Source organism: Ammospiza caudacuta, chromosome 15, assembly GCF_027887145.1.
Source record: "Ammospiza caudacuta isolate bAmmCau1 chromosome 15, bAmmCau1.pri, whole genome shotgun sequence".
In the NCBI taxonomy this organism is placed as follows: domain Eukaryota; kingdom Metazoa; phylum Chordata; class Aves; order Passeriformes; family Passerellidae; genus Ammospiza; species Ammospiza caudacuta.
Window position 1 is genome coordinate 10,712,407 of NC_080607.1, and position 14,041 is coordinate 10,726,447.

A 14,041-nucleotide genomic window follows, 5' to 3' on the forward strand; every position below is an offset into this window, starting at 1 on the left:
TCCTGGCAGAGGGCTGCAGTGGTCAGCAGGGCACAGGATGGATGTACAGTAGCTACATGACATTGTTATTGGCTAGGTTATTGTAAAGCATCAGTGTTTGTTCTTGTATTGCAAAATCCCCAGGATTTTTTGTATTTAAAAAACCCAAAAATCCTAAAAACACACAAAAAGGAACTTGAACAAAGCCCCTGCCGCAAAGCTGAGGGGTTCAGTTGTCGTTCCTTGGCAGGTCTGGGATGAGGGGGAGCAATGATGTGGGCAGGCCGGTTATTGGACAGACATGACACCTGGTGTCCCCCAGAGTGACTGGGATGGCACAGTCCCCCTGGACCCTGGCAGACTGCTTTGCAAGAGAAAAAACCTGCAGTGGTGTCACCCTGAGAGCTTCTGTTGTCTCTGCTGCCAAGTGGGGGGGCAAGGGCAGCTGGGTGGTGCAGGCAGCACAGGGGATGCCTGATGCCCAGCTGGCACCCAGTGTGGTGCCCAGGAGGGATCCCAGGGGAAGATGGGCGGCAGGAATTCTTAGATCCCCTTGCCCCTGTTTGGCAGAGTAGTTTGGAAGTTGGTATTAATCTTGTTTGGTTTTGTAATCACATAGCAAAATGGTTATTATTCTTTCTATCAGTATCTAAGTGTGTATGTATGTATATATATATATATTTAATTCTGAGAGCAGGGTAGTGCTATTTTTAAACTCATTGTTTTGTAAAGGAATTTCTGTCTTGACAATAAACACCCTGAAGATTTGTATGACGTGTCCCTCTCCTTTCAGCTGGGCTGCAGGATGACAGAGGAACCTCTGTGTCACAAGTGGAGTCTCTGGCTTTTGCAGCAGCTCCTGTCCCCAGGATCCAGAAATCCTTTGGGGAAATCTTTGTTCTGTGACACCCCAGGGTGCTGCAGGCTCAGCCCCAGCTGGAGGGAGCCAGTGTGGCAGGGACACTGCGTCCCCATGGGCAGGGCTTGCTCTGGAGCCTCTGCTTGCAGGAGCACAGGGAGCTGCGAGCTGAGCTGGGCATGGAGCCACAGCCTGACCATTGAGCTGCTCTGGGGTGGGGGCTGAGGCAAAGGGACACCCAGGATCTGCTCCTGATGGATCCCTGCACAAAGAAAGAACCACCCCTGACAGCAGGACTCTGCTTGGGGCGGGTTCCATTCTCTTCATTTTATCCTCATTAGTGCATTTAGTTCCTTTCAGGGGATAACACAAAATTCCCCTCTGCTCCCCATGAAGCTGCAGCACCCCCTCCCCCCCTTCCCAGACCCATCCCTGCCTCCACGTGCTGGTTTAGGGCAAATTTGGGAGAGAATCTCCAAAGGGGCCCTTCCCCTCCAACTGGTTTGGGAAGGATTTCTCAGAGACAGGTGGAAAGAACTTGTTTATTTAACAGACACAGCACCCTCAGCACACAGAATGAACATTACCGGATGACCTCACACTTGCTCTGAAAAAAGATGACAAAATCAAAAAGTCTCTCTTGGATGTGGTTGCTCTGTTCTCAGTCCCTCGAGGGCTGGAGGAGCTGCTGCAAGGTGCAAATTCTCGGTGTTTCCAGGTCCCAGTCCGGAGCAGGTTCGAGTAGGTCCAAAAAAAAAAAGGAAAGGAGAAACAGTCCAGGAAGAAATTTGGACTGTTTAGCTAAACTAACTAATGAGCAGGAGCAAGAGCGAGAGCAAAGCAAAAAGCATAGCAGCACCATGTACTGCCCCATCTGTGTGTCCCACCAGCCGTAGGGGAGGAGGCTGATAAGAAACCCAAACAAAACAGTCACTCTTCAGAGCCAGTCTTGAAGGCAGAGAACATAGTATCCAGCATTAACAGAATACAGGAATGGGGATACAAGCATCATAACATCACCCTAGGACACTCCAGCTCTGGGGTCCTGAGCACAGGAAGGACCTGGAGCTGTTGGAGTGGGTGCAGTGGAGGCCATGGTGGAGCTGCAAGGGCTGGAGCCCCTCTGCTGTGAGGAAAGGCTGAAGGAGTTGGGGATGCTCAGCCTGGAGAAGAGAGGGCCATGGAGGGGCCTCACTGCAACTGTACAGGACTTGAAGGGTCCCATAGGAAAGATGGGGACAGAGTGTTCAACAGGGTCTGTGGTGGGATGAGAGCAGGGAATAACTTTCTACTCCAGGAGATTGATTTGTCTTAAAATGAAGGTTGCATCTTTATATGGTTAGGTGGTGAGTCACAGGATCTGGGCGGCACAGAGGTGGATGCCCATCCAAGTAAGATGAGAAGCTTCTATTAAAATTTCTGTTAAGGACACTTGCACCTGCGTGATTGGTGGCAAAAATGAACCATGGGATACTGTGTCAAGACGTCCACACCCTTCCCTGAGACCGTAGTTTTAATGAGCTCATTACAAAACATTGTCATCAGTCGTGAACAGTGCCTGCAGGATGCCCACTTTTATCACAGTGAAGGTACAATGCCATTCCATAGAGGTGGACACCTCTGAACTGCCTGGGTGGCCTGGAGCTCTGTGGGATTGGTGTGGGACAGGGACCCCACTCTGAGGTTCTGCTCCCTATGCAGGCTGTCACTGACACTGAGGAGGAGATGGAAATCGATATGATGGTTGATAGAGAAGAGAGTATGGCTATAGATGTTGAAGAGAATGAAGAAATGGAGGTGGATGTGGAGGAGGAGATGGAGGTGGAAATGGAGGATTATGTTGAAGACATGGAAGTGGATGAGAAAGGTGAGGAGAAGGAGATGGTCTTGGGATGAAGGTGGAGCCCAGCAGCAGGACAGGCAGGCACTGGCCATGCTCTGTCCATGGGCAGGGTGGGTCCCCTGCTGCCAGGCTGGGCTGGGCTGGGTGGTCTCGCTCGGGGACACGGTGCCCAGGGGGGCTCCCTGGGTTCTGGAGGCACAAGCACAGCCCCAGGCTACCCTGTGCTTGCTTTGGGGCATGATTTGGGTCCCTCTGCTTGGGGCCCTGACTCAGCCCTGACCTCAGCTCCAACCTCAGCCCCAGCCAGGCTCAGTGCAGGCAGCAGTCCTGCTCTGGCAGCAGCAGAGTCTGTGTTCCCAGCCTGGGGCACAGGGAACAGCCCTGTGTGCCTGGCTGGGGTGACCCTGTCCCTTGCTTTTCTTCCAGGGCTGCTGGAGATGCAGGGCAGGGATGCCATCCTTCTGGATATGTACAGAGTGCTCTTTATCAGTCTTCTGTATATATGTTTTAGAGAGTGTTGTTCTCTTTTGTAAATATATTTCCAAACATAATTGTTATATAGGTTCTTATGGAAATATATTTTATAATTTGGTATTTTTATAATTTAAAAATATATGTCACATGTGTAACTTGTGGAGCTTCTAGGACTAAAAAAAATCTAAATTTTTCACATCCCTGTGCTCTCTATTGGTTTGCATTGGTCACTGTCCTAGGCTGACTGTATGATGCTTTTATCCCCAATCATCTTGTTCTGTTTATGCTGAATAATAAGTTTTGCACCTTTAAGGCTTGTTCCAGAGACTGAAGGGGGGAGAGAAGAAGCTGCAGTTTGTCTTAGACACTGCACTCACTCTGCCACATTTTTTCCCCATTAGTCTGCAGATTAAAACAGTGGGAAAGACCTCTCAGCTCTCCTCTCCTTTAAGAATTTTAGCTGGATGAAATTAATTTTTTTTTTTAGCCGGATGAGGAGAGGAAGTTCAGTTCCCTGGACTGTTTTTGTTTTTTTTTTTTTTTTATTTGTAGCGCACTGGGCGCAGCCTGGCGTTTCCAGCAGCGGAGGGACTGACAAGAAACTGAGCGAGCTGAGCTGCAGCCCAGGGATGGACTTTCTGAGTTTGTCATCTCTTTTGGAGCAGCAAGGGTTTTTACTGATTAACATTGTTTAAGTTCCATTGTTTAATAAACATTTTTTTCCCGCTTTTCTCCAAGGAGGTATTTTTCTCCCAGACTGGTTGGGGGAGGCGCTGATTGAATCTGCTTTCCAAGAGGAGCCCTTTGGGGGTTCTCTCCAAAATTTGCCCTGAACCAGGACAGTACCACAGGAAACCACAAAGTTTATGGTTTCCACTTGCTCCATGTTCCCTGCACTGGAGGTGTGTGGTTGATCTGGGTTGGGGGTACCTGGGGTGCACAGAGCAGGTCCCGCTTAGAGGTCTGTGCACACTTTGTATGTGTAGAGGCAGCTCCCACAGGGATCCCATGGGAATCCATCTGAGCTGGGACGAGCCTTTGTGGCACCAGACTGCCATCCTTGCCACGTTTCAGTAGCTGTCACCAAACACCAGCGCTGGGAGGGTGACACTGTGCTGAGGACACCCAGAGCTGGCCCAGGGCTGAGGGGAGCTCCCTGAGCCAGGCAGGGATGGAGGGATGGATGGATGGATGGATAGATGGATGGATGGATGGATGGATGGATGGATGGATGGATGGATGGAGCTCATCATCAGGCTGAAAGCTTTGCATCACCTGGTGGGGCACAAGCTGTTCCTGGGGTGCTTATCCCCAGGGTAGGACAGGGGGATCAGGGGCTCCTGGTCTCCCTCCTTTCCCTCCCCAGGTAATACAGACTGCAGAGCCTTGCTCTGGCTGGAGAAAGCAGCATCTGCCACAACACCCTCAAGCACTGCTCAACTGGGGCCTTGCAGCTTTGGAAGGAGGGAAACAAACTGGTTTTCATGGAGAAGAGCATGAGCCATGTGGGATGGGGACTGCTCTGAGGGTGCTGGGGCAATGGGTGCTGCACAGGTAACAGAGTGCAACATGAACACCGCAGGCAATCCCGTGCCCAGAAATGGGTCCTGGTTATTTCCTGTGAGTTTGTAACAGAAAGAGTTCACACTTCCCCCTGCTGTGAATAAAGCACTACAGAATGTTCTTCAGGTGAATTTGTTTCCCTCCCTTGTCCTTTCCATCTTCTCTGCAGCTTAATCCAAGCCTTGATCCTTGATATTTTCTCCTATCTTGCCGACATAGGTCCGAGAACAACCTCAGCCAGATTCTGGCACCAGCTGTGAGCAGCCATGCCCTCTTCATACCCAACAGCAGCTGAATGGCAATGGATTGTTTAAAAATTATTCCAATGCTTGTATTTCTCATTAAAAGTGCTACATTGCTGGTGCACAGGCCAGAAAATCTTTTTGGTTTGGTGATATCATCTGCACGTTATTTAATAAATGACTTCACAAAGAGCTAAATACAACCACAGAGTCAACAGGGAAATTGCACAGTAATTAACAGATAACAGGTTAGGTGAGGCCAAGTTAACGGGGCCAGTTGTGACTTAGGAATGGAAGTCTGAGCAGGATAGGGCACAGTGAGACACCCACCATGCCCTGGATGGAAAGTGGCAGCTCCAGGGGCTGGATCAGTGCAGTTCTGGGGGGCTCAGGGGCTGCACAGAGCAGCAGAGGTGATACTGGGCTTTAGCTGCTCTTTGTCCCTGCCTGGTTGTGAGATCAGGGCTGCCCTTTGCGGGGCTGGGGGAGCCTTTCCCTACCCAGCCGTTCCCAGAGCATGCTTCCAGGGCACCTTGGTCTCCTGCCAGCCACAGAAGTCCTACAGAAATATTTGAGGAACCCCTTACACAAGCTGAGTGGGACATTGACCAATTGGTGGGAAATGGAGTAACTTCCCATTTTAGTGCCCATTGCCCAAGGGCACATAAAGAAAACAGATTTACCTAGAGGCCAGGGCAGGGTTACAATTTCCTTGGGAGGGAGGAATGGATGGTGGGATCTTTGCCATCCAAACAAGGAATACAGCCCCTAATCCCTACAGCCATAAGGAGTCAGGGCTCAGTCAAGCTCTCCTTGTGCTGCATTGTGGCTGATGACAGGTCTGTGAGGAGTGGGTTATCCTACCCCAGAGGGATCAGCCACCTTCTTCCAGCACCAACCTGCTCCCATATGGCAGAAGCCACCAGAGAAGATACTGGGGTTCAGGTAACCCCCCCAAGAAAGACTCACCTTGGGCTGAGCCAAAGCTGCTTTCCCCACACCAACTCATACTCCCAGTGGAGCAGGAGTAAGGAGGATTTGGGGTTGGGACAAGGTACCTCTGGGAAAAATCTTGAAGGATCATTCCTGGGAAGGCACTGGCAGTCTCATGCTGATTTGGATCATGCTGTAAGGTTTGGTTTGCAAGCAAAGTACAGAGGGAAACCATTTAACAGAACCCCAGAGGAAAACACAGGCACCACAAGGGTTTCTCCTGAAAAAGGATATCTGGAGAAGATACCTGCCAGGAGAAAGCAGCTCCGCTGCCTGTCAGGGTGGACAATGCCCTGGCACATCTCCCTTGGCTTGTCCCTCAGCCCCAGGTGTGAGTTGTGCAATACAAAAGCTGCTTTTTGAGCAATCAAACAATCACATCCGAACCTTGCGCAAGAGGCTTCTCTGGAAACCACAATGCAAGAGGCAGAGGAAAGAGGCACAAACACCGGCCCGTTCCCCACCCTGCCCAAGGGTTTAAATGCGGATGTCCCGCACCGCCCACGCTCGCACCTGGCAGCATGAAGGCGGCAGCCGCCCTTCTCCTGGTGGGGATGCTCATCCTCTGGGCAGAGCTGCCAACAGGTAGGACACGTCCGAGGGCGAGGCAGGGGAGGAAAAGCTGGGAGGCTGGGAAGGAGCCGTGTTTACACGGATCCCATGGGAGGGGAAGGGGTGTTGTTTGCCGGGCAGCATCTCCCCGGTGCCCCTCGCTGCCCCGGAGCCCACCGGTGCCGTGTCCCGCAGGCAGCGCCTGGTCCTGCCCGCCGGTCCGCTTCATCTGCGCCCTGCACAACCCACCCAACCAGTGCTTCGTGGACCGGCACTGCCCCCGCGGCAAGAAGTGCTGCCAGACCTTCTGCGGGAGGAAATGCATCTCCAAGCCGCCTGCCATCCCCGTCACCTACGGTAGGAGCTCCGGAGCCCCGGCTGCTCCCGGTGCAGAGCGGGGTGTGATGCTCGGGGGCTGTGCCCAGCTGCCTGAGCACCCGGCGGGCCCCTGGTGGGCAAAGGTGGGCAAAGGAGGGCTGGGGTGAACACCAACATCTTCCTTTCTCTCCCTTGGCCAGTGTGAGCTCCGGCTTCCAGGACAGACTGAGGGTCACCTCAGCGTTGCCACCCCAGCTCAGCTCCAGGATCACCCTGTGACAGCTGCTCCACTGTGCTTTGTGCCACCCCTTCCCCTCTCCCTGTGCTCCCCACCGCTCTTTTAACAAATAAAAGCAGCTTTTCTCAAGGGTGTTTGTGATGTGCGACTCCTTTCCTCACCTCCTCTCTCCACCCTGGCACACAGTCCCACTGCTGCTTTCACCCCAGAATTTCTTCTGCTGGGGAAAGAGGATGAAAAGAGCCTGGCTTTGCACCTGCAGTGTGGTTAGGGGCTGGCCTGGGGGAGAAAATCCATCCAGAGGCACACAGCCTCCAGGAGGAGAGAGCAATGGGAAGGGACTGGAGCAAAACATGCCAGGCTGCTTTAGGCAGGCTGCAAGGGGCCCTGGAGAGCAGTGTGTCCCCCAGGCCCTCCCAGCTGCACAGGGCTGTGGGAGGGCACTGACCCTGCCTGCCCAGGGGGCACAGAAGGCAAAGGCTCCCTATGGATACCCCACTTGGGAATCACCTGGAGAGCACGGGGGGGTTACACACACCCAAACCCCAAACGGTGCTGAGCCTGAGCTGGTGGGGAAAATTCAGCTGAAGAATCTTGCCTGGGAAAGCCTCAAGCCAGGGCAATACAACCATAGCTCCAAGGGGTTCCTGTAATTTTTGAACAGCTGAGTGCTGGGGGCAAAACTTCAGGAACTGCCAAGAAACATCAGCAGAAAAGAGTGTGCACAGCCTGAGGGAGCTGCTGGCCTCTGTGCATGGCAGAACCAGGCACTGCCACCGCCCACTGCAGGGCAGAGCATCACACAGCCCAAAGGGGGCCTGCCAGCCCTGCCCAGCCCCTGCTGGCTGAGAATGCCCCATTCTGCACCAGCCTGGAGGAGGAGGAGGTTGGTCTGTGTGCACACACCGAGGGAGCAGAGAGGAGCTGCTGCTGTGTGAGAGCTGGGCTAAGGATCCCCATGGCCAGGCTCGAGCAAAGCAATCTGGAGAGCAGCACCAGCTGGCCAGATCTTAAACTATCTACAAACAGAGCAGGGTGAAGGCTCTGGCTGTGGGAATGACACCTTGCATGGTCCATGTGAGATGCTGGGAGCTTCCTGGCCGAGACTGGGCACAGCATCTGCTGGAGTCCTTATATGGTCACATCTGTGTAGGTGACCTCTGTGGAGCAGCTAGAGGAAGGCAAGAGTCAAAGATTAATCAGAGAAGGAAGAAGTGCTATGATGAAAAAACCCAAGTCTTTGCTTCGCCTGGCCACGGGAGGGCAGAGAGAACCGAGAGCTCAGGCGGCGCTGGGGAGGCTGAGAGCGCCCGGGGATCGGCAGGGACAGGCAAAACAAGAACTGGGAGCTCAGCAGCCAAACTCGGTGTAAAATCAGACATTGCTTCTGCCCAGCGTAGGGTCCTTGCAGGGGAAAACTCTCCCTGACAGCAGCCCAGCCCTCTGGAAAGGGAGAGCTGTGCCACACAAACCATGGGCTGGGAGAGGCTGATGAGCCCCAGCGCTCCCAGAGCCGTCCCTGCATCCCGCAGCCATCCTGCATCCCGCATCCCACAGCCATCCCTGCATCCCGCAGCCATCCCTGCATCCCGCATCCCACATCCCAGAGCCATCCCTGCATCCCGCAGCCATCCTGCATCCCGCATCCCACAGCCATCCCTGCATCCCGCAGCCATCCCGCAGCCATCCCACAGCTATCCTACAGCCATCTCCTGCATCCCGCAGCATCCCCTGCATCCCGCATCCATCCCCGCACATCCCGCAGCATCCCCTGTATCCCGCATCCATCCCCGCACATCCCGCATCCATCCCCGCATCTCGCAGCATCCCCTGCTTCCCGCATCCATCCCCTCACATCCCGCAGCCATCCCCGCGTCCCGCACGGGGCTGGGGCAGCCGGGGCAGAGCAGCCAGACTGCACCTCCCGCGGCCATTCGTCACAGATCACAGCCCTCCTCCTCCTCCATCAGCACCAGCTATTATCAGCTATTAAGCAGGCATTTCCATACAGCTGGCTAATTTGATAATGCCGCAATTATCTTGGTTTGTTAACAAGATTAAATTGCTAATTGGTTTGATTAAGCACAGAGCTGCAGGCGTGGGGTGCCTCTCGGCTGGCCCTGCATAACCTCATGGATGCCGTGCCCAGGGCAGCAGCTCCTCTGCAGACACGAGGAGATGGCAGGGAGGGTTCATCCTGCCCAAACCTGCTGCCTGAGGCCTCCAGATCTCCCTGTGACAGGAGCCTCTACCTGCTCTGAGACAGCTCGTGTCACCACTGTCACCCAGCTGCTGGCCCAGAAAGGCAGGAGGAGGTGCTTTGGGCCAGAGGATGCTCTGGGGATGTCAAGTCTGTCTCAGTCCTGCTGCTTTCTGTTTTGGAGCCCTGCAAGTCAGAAATCCCAGGGGCAATACACCAACTGTGCCTCCACCTGTAGCTGTGTCAACAAATCCTCTGCCTTTCTCCTCCCAGGCACAGGTCCCTGCCTCCTGGGCACAGCGTTTCCAGCTTTCACCAGCTCTGCTGGGGAGCCTGGGGAGCTTCCAGCACGGCATCAGGCTCACCTCTCCCCCCTCCATGGAGCAGCACCCACCTGGGAGGGGCTGGGCAGTGCACCAGAACACACACAGGTCAGGATCACTGTTTGTGACAGGCTCCTGGCAGTGTGCATTGGCTGAAATCCTTGGATTCAGCTCTCTGGGGAGGAAGGAAATTTCCCTCTTTGCCCTAGGTAGGTGCCAGCAGGACAACGGGAAAAGCAATGAGTGCTGTGCCAGAGAGATTCCCCCCATATCAGCTGTTTGCCCAGGGCCAGAGCAGCCCGGAGAGGATGAAAGGTGTTCATTTTCTCTGCCTGGGGGCTCAGGACTCACTGTTTCTCCTGGGACAGGGTCGCCAGGTCTGGTGCTGGGAATGGGGCCAAAGGCTGCACTCAAGGGCCCAGCTTTGGGTCAGAAACATCCACCATGGCACATCACAGCAGCCCCACTGCAGGGCAGGCTGCTGGTCTGGCTTACTCCAAACTCCCTCAAAGCAAAGGTTCTCAGGCCAGTCTCTTTTGGCCAATTCCCAAAGGAAACACCCAACATTCCCCAGCACCCCAGGGGATGGAATCCAGAGGGTCTCCCCAGGGATCCATCAGCACCACAGAACATCCTTGCTCCACGCAAAGCCCTTTCCTCCACTCTGAAATGTGCACAGGACAGAGAGTGGAGAAGTCAAGTTTCACCCACAGCCCTGCAGAACATCTTTAATATTTCCTTGGAGCCTCCCCCTGCATGTGTTATGGTCTGGCTCAGAAGACTGGGTGGTTGGGGTCTGAATACAGAACAGTTTGGTGCTCAATGGTGATTTGAGACCGTTTCAAGACATGATTCAAACCAGCCTAATAAGAATTACTACAGCTTTGACAGCCTTTGAAAGGGGAGAGTTATTTAGCCAGCCTGGCCTAGGAGTGGGAATCTGTAGTCCCAGCAGGATCTCAGCAATCACATTAGTTCCAGAGGAGAAAATACCCTGGGCAGAGCAGATCCACTCAGCAGCAGCTCTGCCCATGGTCAGGAGCTGTGCACAGCCCTCATCATTCCTGCTGAGGAGCAGAAATATTCCAGGAGGGAAAAGGAGTCAATAGCACCCTGCTCCCCACCATAAAATAAACAGACACACACCTCCGCAGAAAAACAAACCATCCACACAGTTAAAGGTCAACAAATGCACAAATTCACTCTGTGCTTTTCTGTGGGATGGTTTATACAAACTCAGCTCCTCACCTGGACCTAGGCCCTCTCCAGAGGCAGGGAGAGGGGTCTGGGCCAGAGCTGTCTCACACCAGCTGATGCCCTCCAGCATTCTCTTTCTGAAGGCACAGGGCTGCTTTGTCTGACATGGCCAGCACACACCAGTAACCTTTCCCAGTGCCCTCCCACCCTCTCCAGTGAGCAGCAGCACAGCACAGCAGCTCCCACCGTGCCAGGAGGGCAGAGGGGACCCTGGAATTGCATGGTGGAGGGAGGCAGTGTCTGCCAGCAGGGCAGGTTTGGGAGCAGGGGTGGGAGCTGTCTGTCACAGACATCTTTTCATGAAAATCCTTTCCTTAGGATTTTTCCTCCTGAGAAGCTGAGAGGCCTCAGGAACAAAATGTAAACAATGGTTATCTGCTGCTGTGGAATGCAACAGGTGGGTCTGTGATTGGCCCATGTTGGATGTTTATGATTAATGGCCAATCACAGCCCAGCTGGCTCGGACTCTCTGTCCCAGACACAAACCTTTGTTATTCATTCCTTTCTATTCTTAGCCAGCCTTCTGAGAACCTTTTCTTCTATTCTTTTAGTATAGTTTTAATGTAATACATACCATAAAAATAATAAATCAAGCCTTCTGAAACATGGAGTCAAATCCTCATCCCTCCCCTCATTCTGGGCCCCCTGTGAACACTGTCACAAGCTGTCCCCTCTGCCTGGCTGTGGCACATCAGCCCAGCTGTGCCCTGCCCCAGCCCCTTCAGGGTGGGGAGCCCCCAGGGATGGAGCCAGGGCTGAGCGATGCCAGAGCAGCCCTCTGCTGTGATTTCTCTCCTGCCTAAAGTGCTGCCAAAGCTCTCACAAGCTGCTTGTGACAAAGGCCTCCAGTCTGGCAGGGAACAGCTCTGCCTGCCCCAGCCAAGAGGCAGCAGAGCTGTGCTGAGCTGCTTGGCTCCATCCCCTCCATCCCACCAGGAATCCTCAGCAGGCTGCTCTTTGCTGCAGCTGCACGAGGCTGTGCACACCCAGGAAGCCTTTCAGATGCTGGCAGGACTTCCCTGAGCCAGGCAGCCAAAAGGAAGGCAAGAGAAGGTGAGGCACTGACAGCACCCTGGAGCTGAGGGAGATCCCTACATGCCAGCAATCCTTTTCCCCATGCTGAAAGAGGGGAAAGGAGACTCTGCAGCAAGCCACACTGCATGAAGACACACGTGAGAGCTCAGCAGGAGGCTGGCGGTGGCACAGGCAGGGCAGCTGGGCCTCCTGGTGTCCCGCAGCAGCTGGGCTCCACCATCCCTGCCCTCTCTGCAGCCCCATCTCCCTGCAGGGCTCTCCCTCCACAGCCCCTCAGAGAGGCTGATGGTTGTGTTCAGCCAAGCAGCTGGGATGTTCCACAAATAACAGCTCTGGCAGAGGCTGCTGAGGCACTCTGAGGCTCACATGAAGCAGTTTGCAGGGAAGAAAGCAGTTTGCATCCCACAGATGCCAGCCCTGCACCAGCCCCTGCTCATCACACATCAAACTGCAGCACAGATCCCACCTTGTGGCCCACACACGGCCAGAAACTCACCATCACTCCCAAATCCAGCAGCACAGGAGCAAAGGTACCTGCACACCCCTCCCAGACAGGGGGGAGAGCCCCTCCCAGCTGGAACCAGTCATAAATCACCCTTCCTCCCCACAGCCAAGTGCTCAGGAAGAGGAGGGTGGGTGTTCATGCTCTAGGGCAGCCCAACGAGCTTCTCTCTCTCTCCCCAGCTCCAGCCACAGAGGGGAATCCATTCCCCAGCTCCTTCAGGTCCCACCAGCAGCGTTGCAAGGGGGAATTCCTGTCTCTTCAGGCCTGCCTGTGCCAAGGCACACACAGATGCTCCTTTCCCTGACACTATGTAGGTTAATAACATGCAATGTGATGGCAAGACGCAGGGAACTGCAATGCAATGTCAATATTTAGCTTTTACACATTTGGCTAATTAGGAAGCAACCTGTGATTCCCTGAGAAGGAGGCAGGGCTGCTTCAGCCCCTCCCTCCCTCCCTTTCTGAGCCTTTCCCGTTCGGATGGGATCAACGTCAGCTCCCTATTTCTGGCAAAAAGAAACGGTCGCAAGCGGTCTGTCCCAAAATGCTGTTCCCAGGCAGTGGATGTCAGAAACCATTATACTAAATAAAGCTTCATGAATGATTCATGAGGCTGGATTTCACATTAATCAGGGAGAGATGGGCAGAGCAGCAGAGCCTCGCAGCCCGCCCTGCACAGCCAAGGGAATGGGAGGCTTTGGACCTCCAAGGCACGGATCAGAGATGTGGTGCCAATCAGAGGAGCAGCCTGGTCCCAGCATGATCAGAGCCTGACCCAGCAGAGGCTGGAAGAGGCAGCAGACTGCTGCCCAAGTGCCCAAATACCTTTCTGCTTCAGGGACTGCTGTGACTGGATCGTGTTAATGAGCCCAGGGCTGCTGCTCCGAGCATCCCGAGATGCTCCACTGCTTTCTGCAGGAGCTTGGGAATCCTGCACTGACTCCCTGGCTCTGTGCATGATGGCCTCTAAAAATAGAAAATGCTTCCCTGAAATGTCATCAGGAGGCTCTTTCCAGGGCTCAGGCAAATGGGGCTTCTGCCTGGATGCCATGGTGCATCCCAGCAAACCAACAGGCTTCTTCTTGTTGGGACACAAGTGCTACTTCCACTGCTCCAAGAGTTTGGAAAGAAGGTAGATGTGTTCTCTCTTGGTACCTGAATCTGCCTAGAGAGGCAAGCCCTGAACTCTGTCAGTATCAATGAAAGAATGAGGGGTGCCCTCAACATTGCAGCAGGTGGAAGAAGGTAATGAAATTCCAGGAAAGGAATCCTGTGTGCATATTACAAGAGCAAGTGCCTGTGTCTCCCCTAGCCAGAAAGCTCTCATCCACCCGCATCCTGCATCCTTGGTTTCTCCTCTGCTGCTTGCTCATATATTCCTGGTAAAACCCCCTCAAAACTACAAAAATCCAATGCCAAGCAGGATGGCTGTACAGCAGGGAAAAATCCACAGCCAGCATAGCAAACCTGGGCTCAGACCTGGAGACAGCCGTGATTCTCCATGCAGCATCAGAGGAATATCTATCAGGAGACTCAGGAGCTGTCAGACACCCTGCTCCCCCCTGCCTGGCTCTGCAGCCTTCCAGGGCTGGCAGTGAGTCACCAGCCCTGAGCCACAGAACCACAGAACCACAGAACCATGGCATGGCTGATCCACTGC

General features: G+C 54.0%; 1 protein-coding gene across 1 annotated transcript; it reads left to right on the forward strand.

Moving 5' to 3' along the window:
• Positions 1–6,384: 6,384 nt before the first annotated feature.
• Positions 6,385–7,190, forward strand: LOC131564500 (caltrin-like protein 2). The gene is made up of 3 exons (XM_058814956.1): positions 6,385–6,538; positions 6,701–6,862; positions 7,024–7,190. The coding sequence occupies exons 1-3, from the start codon at positions 6,475–6,477 to the stop codon at positions 7,026–7,028; spliced, it is 231 nt and encodes a 76-aa protein (XP_058670939.1). The 5' UTR covers positions 6,385–6,474; the 3' UTR covers positions 7,029–7,190.
• Positions 7,191–14,041: the final 6,851 nt, after the last annotated feature.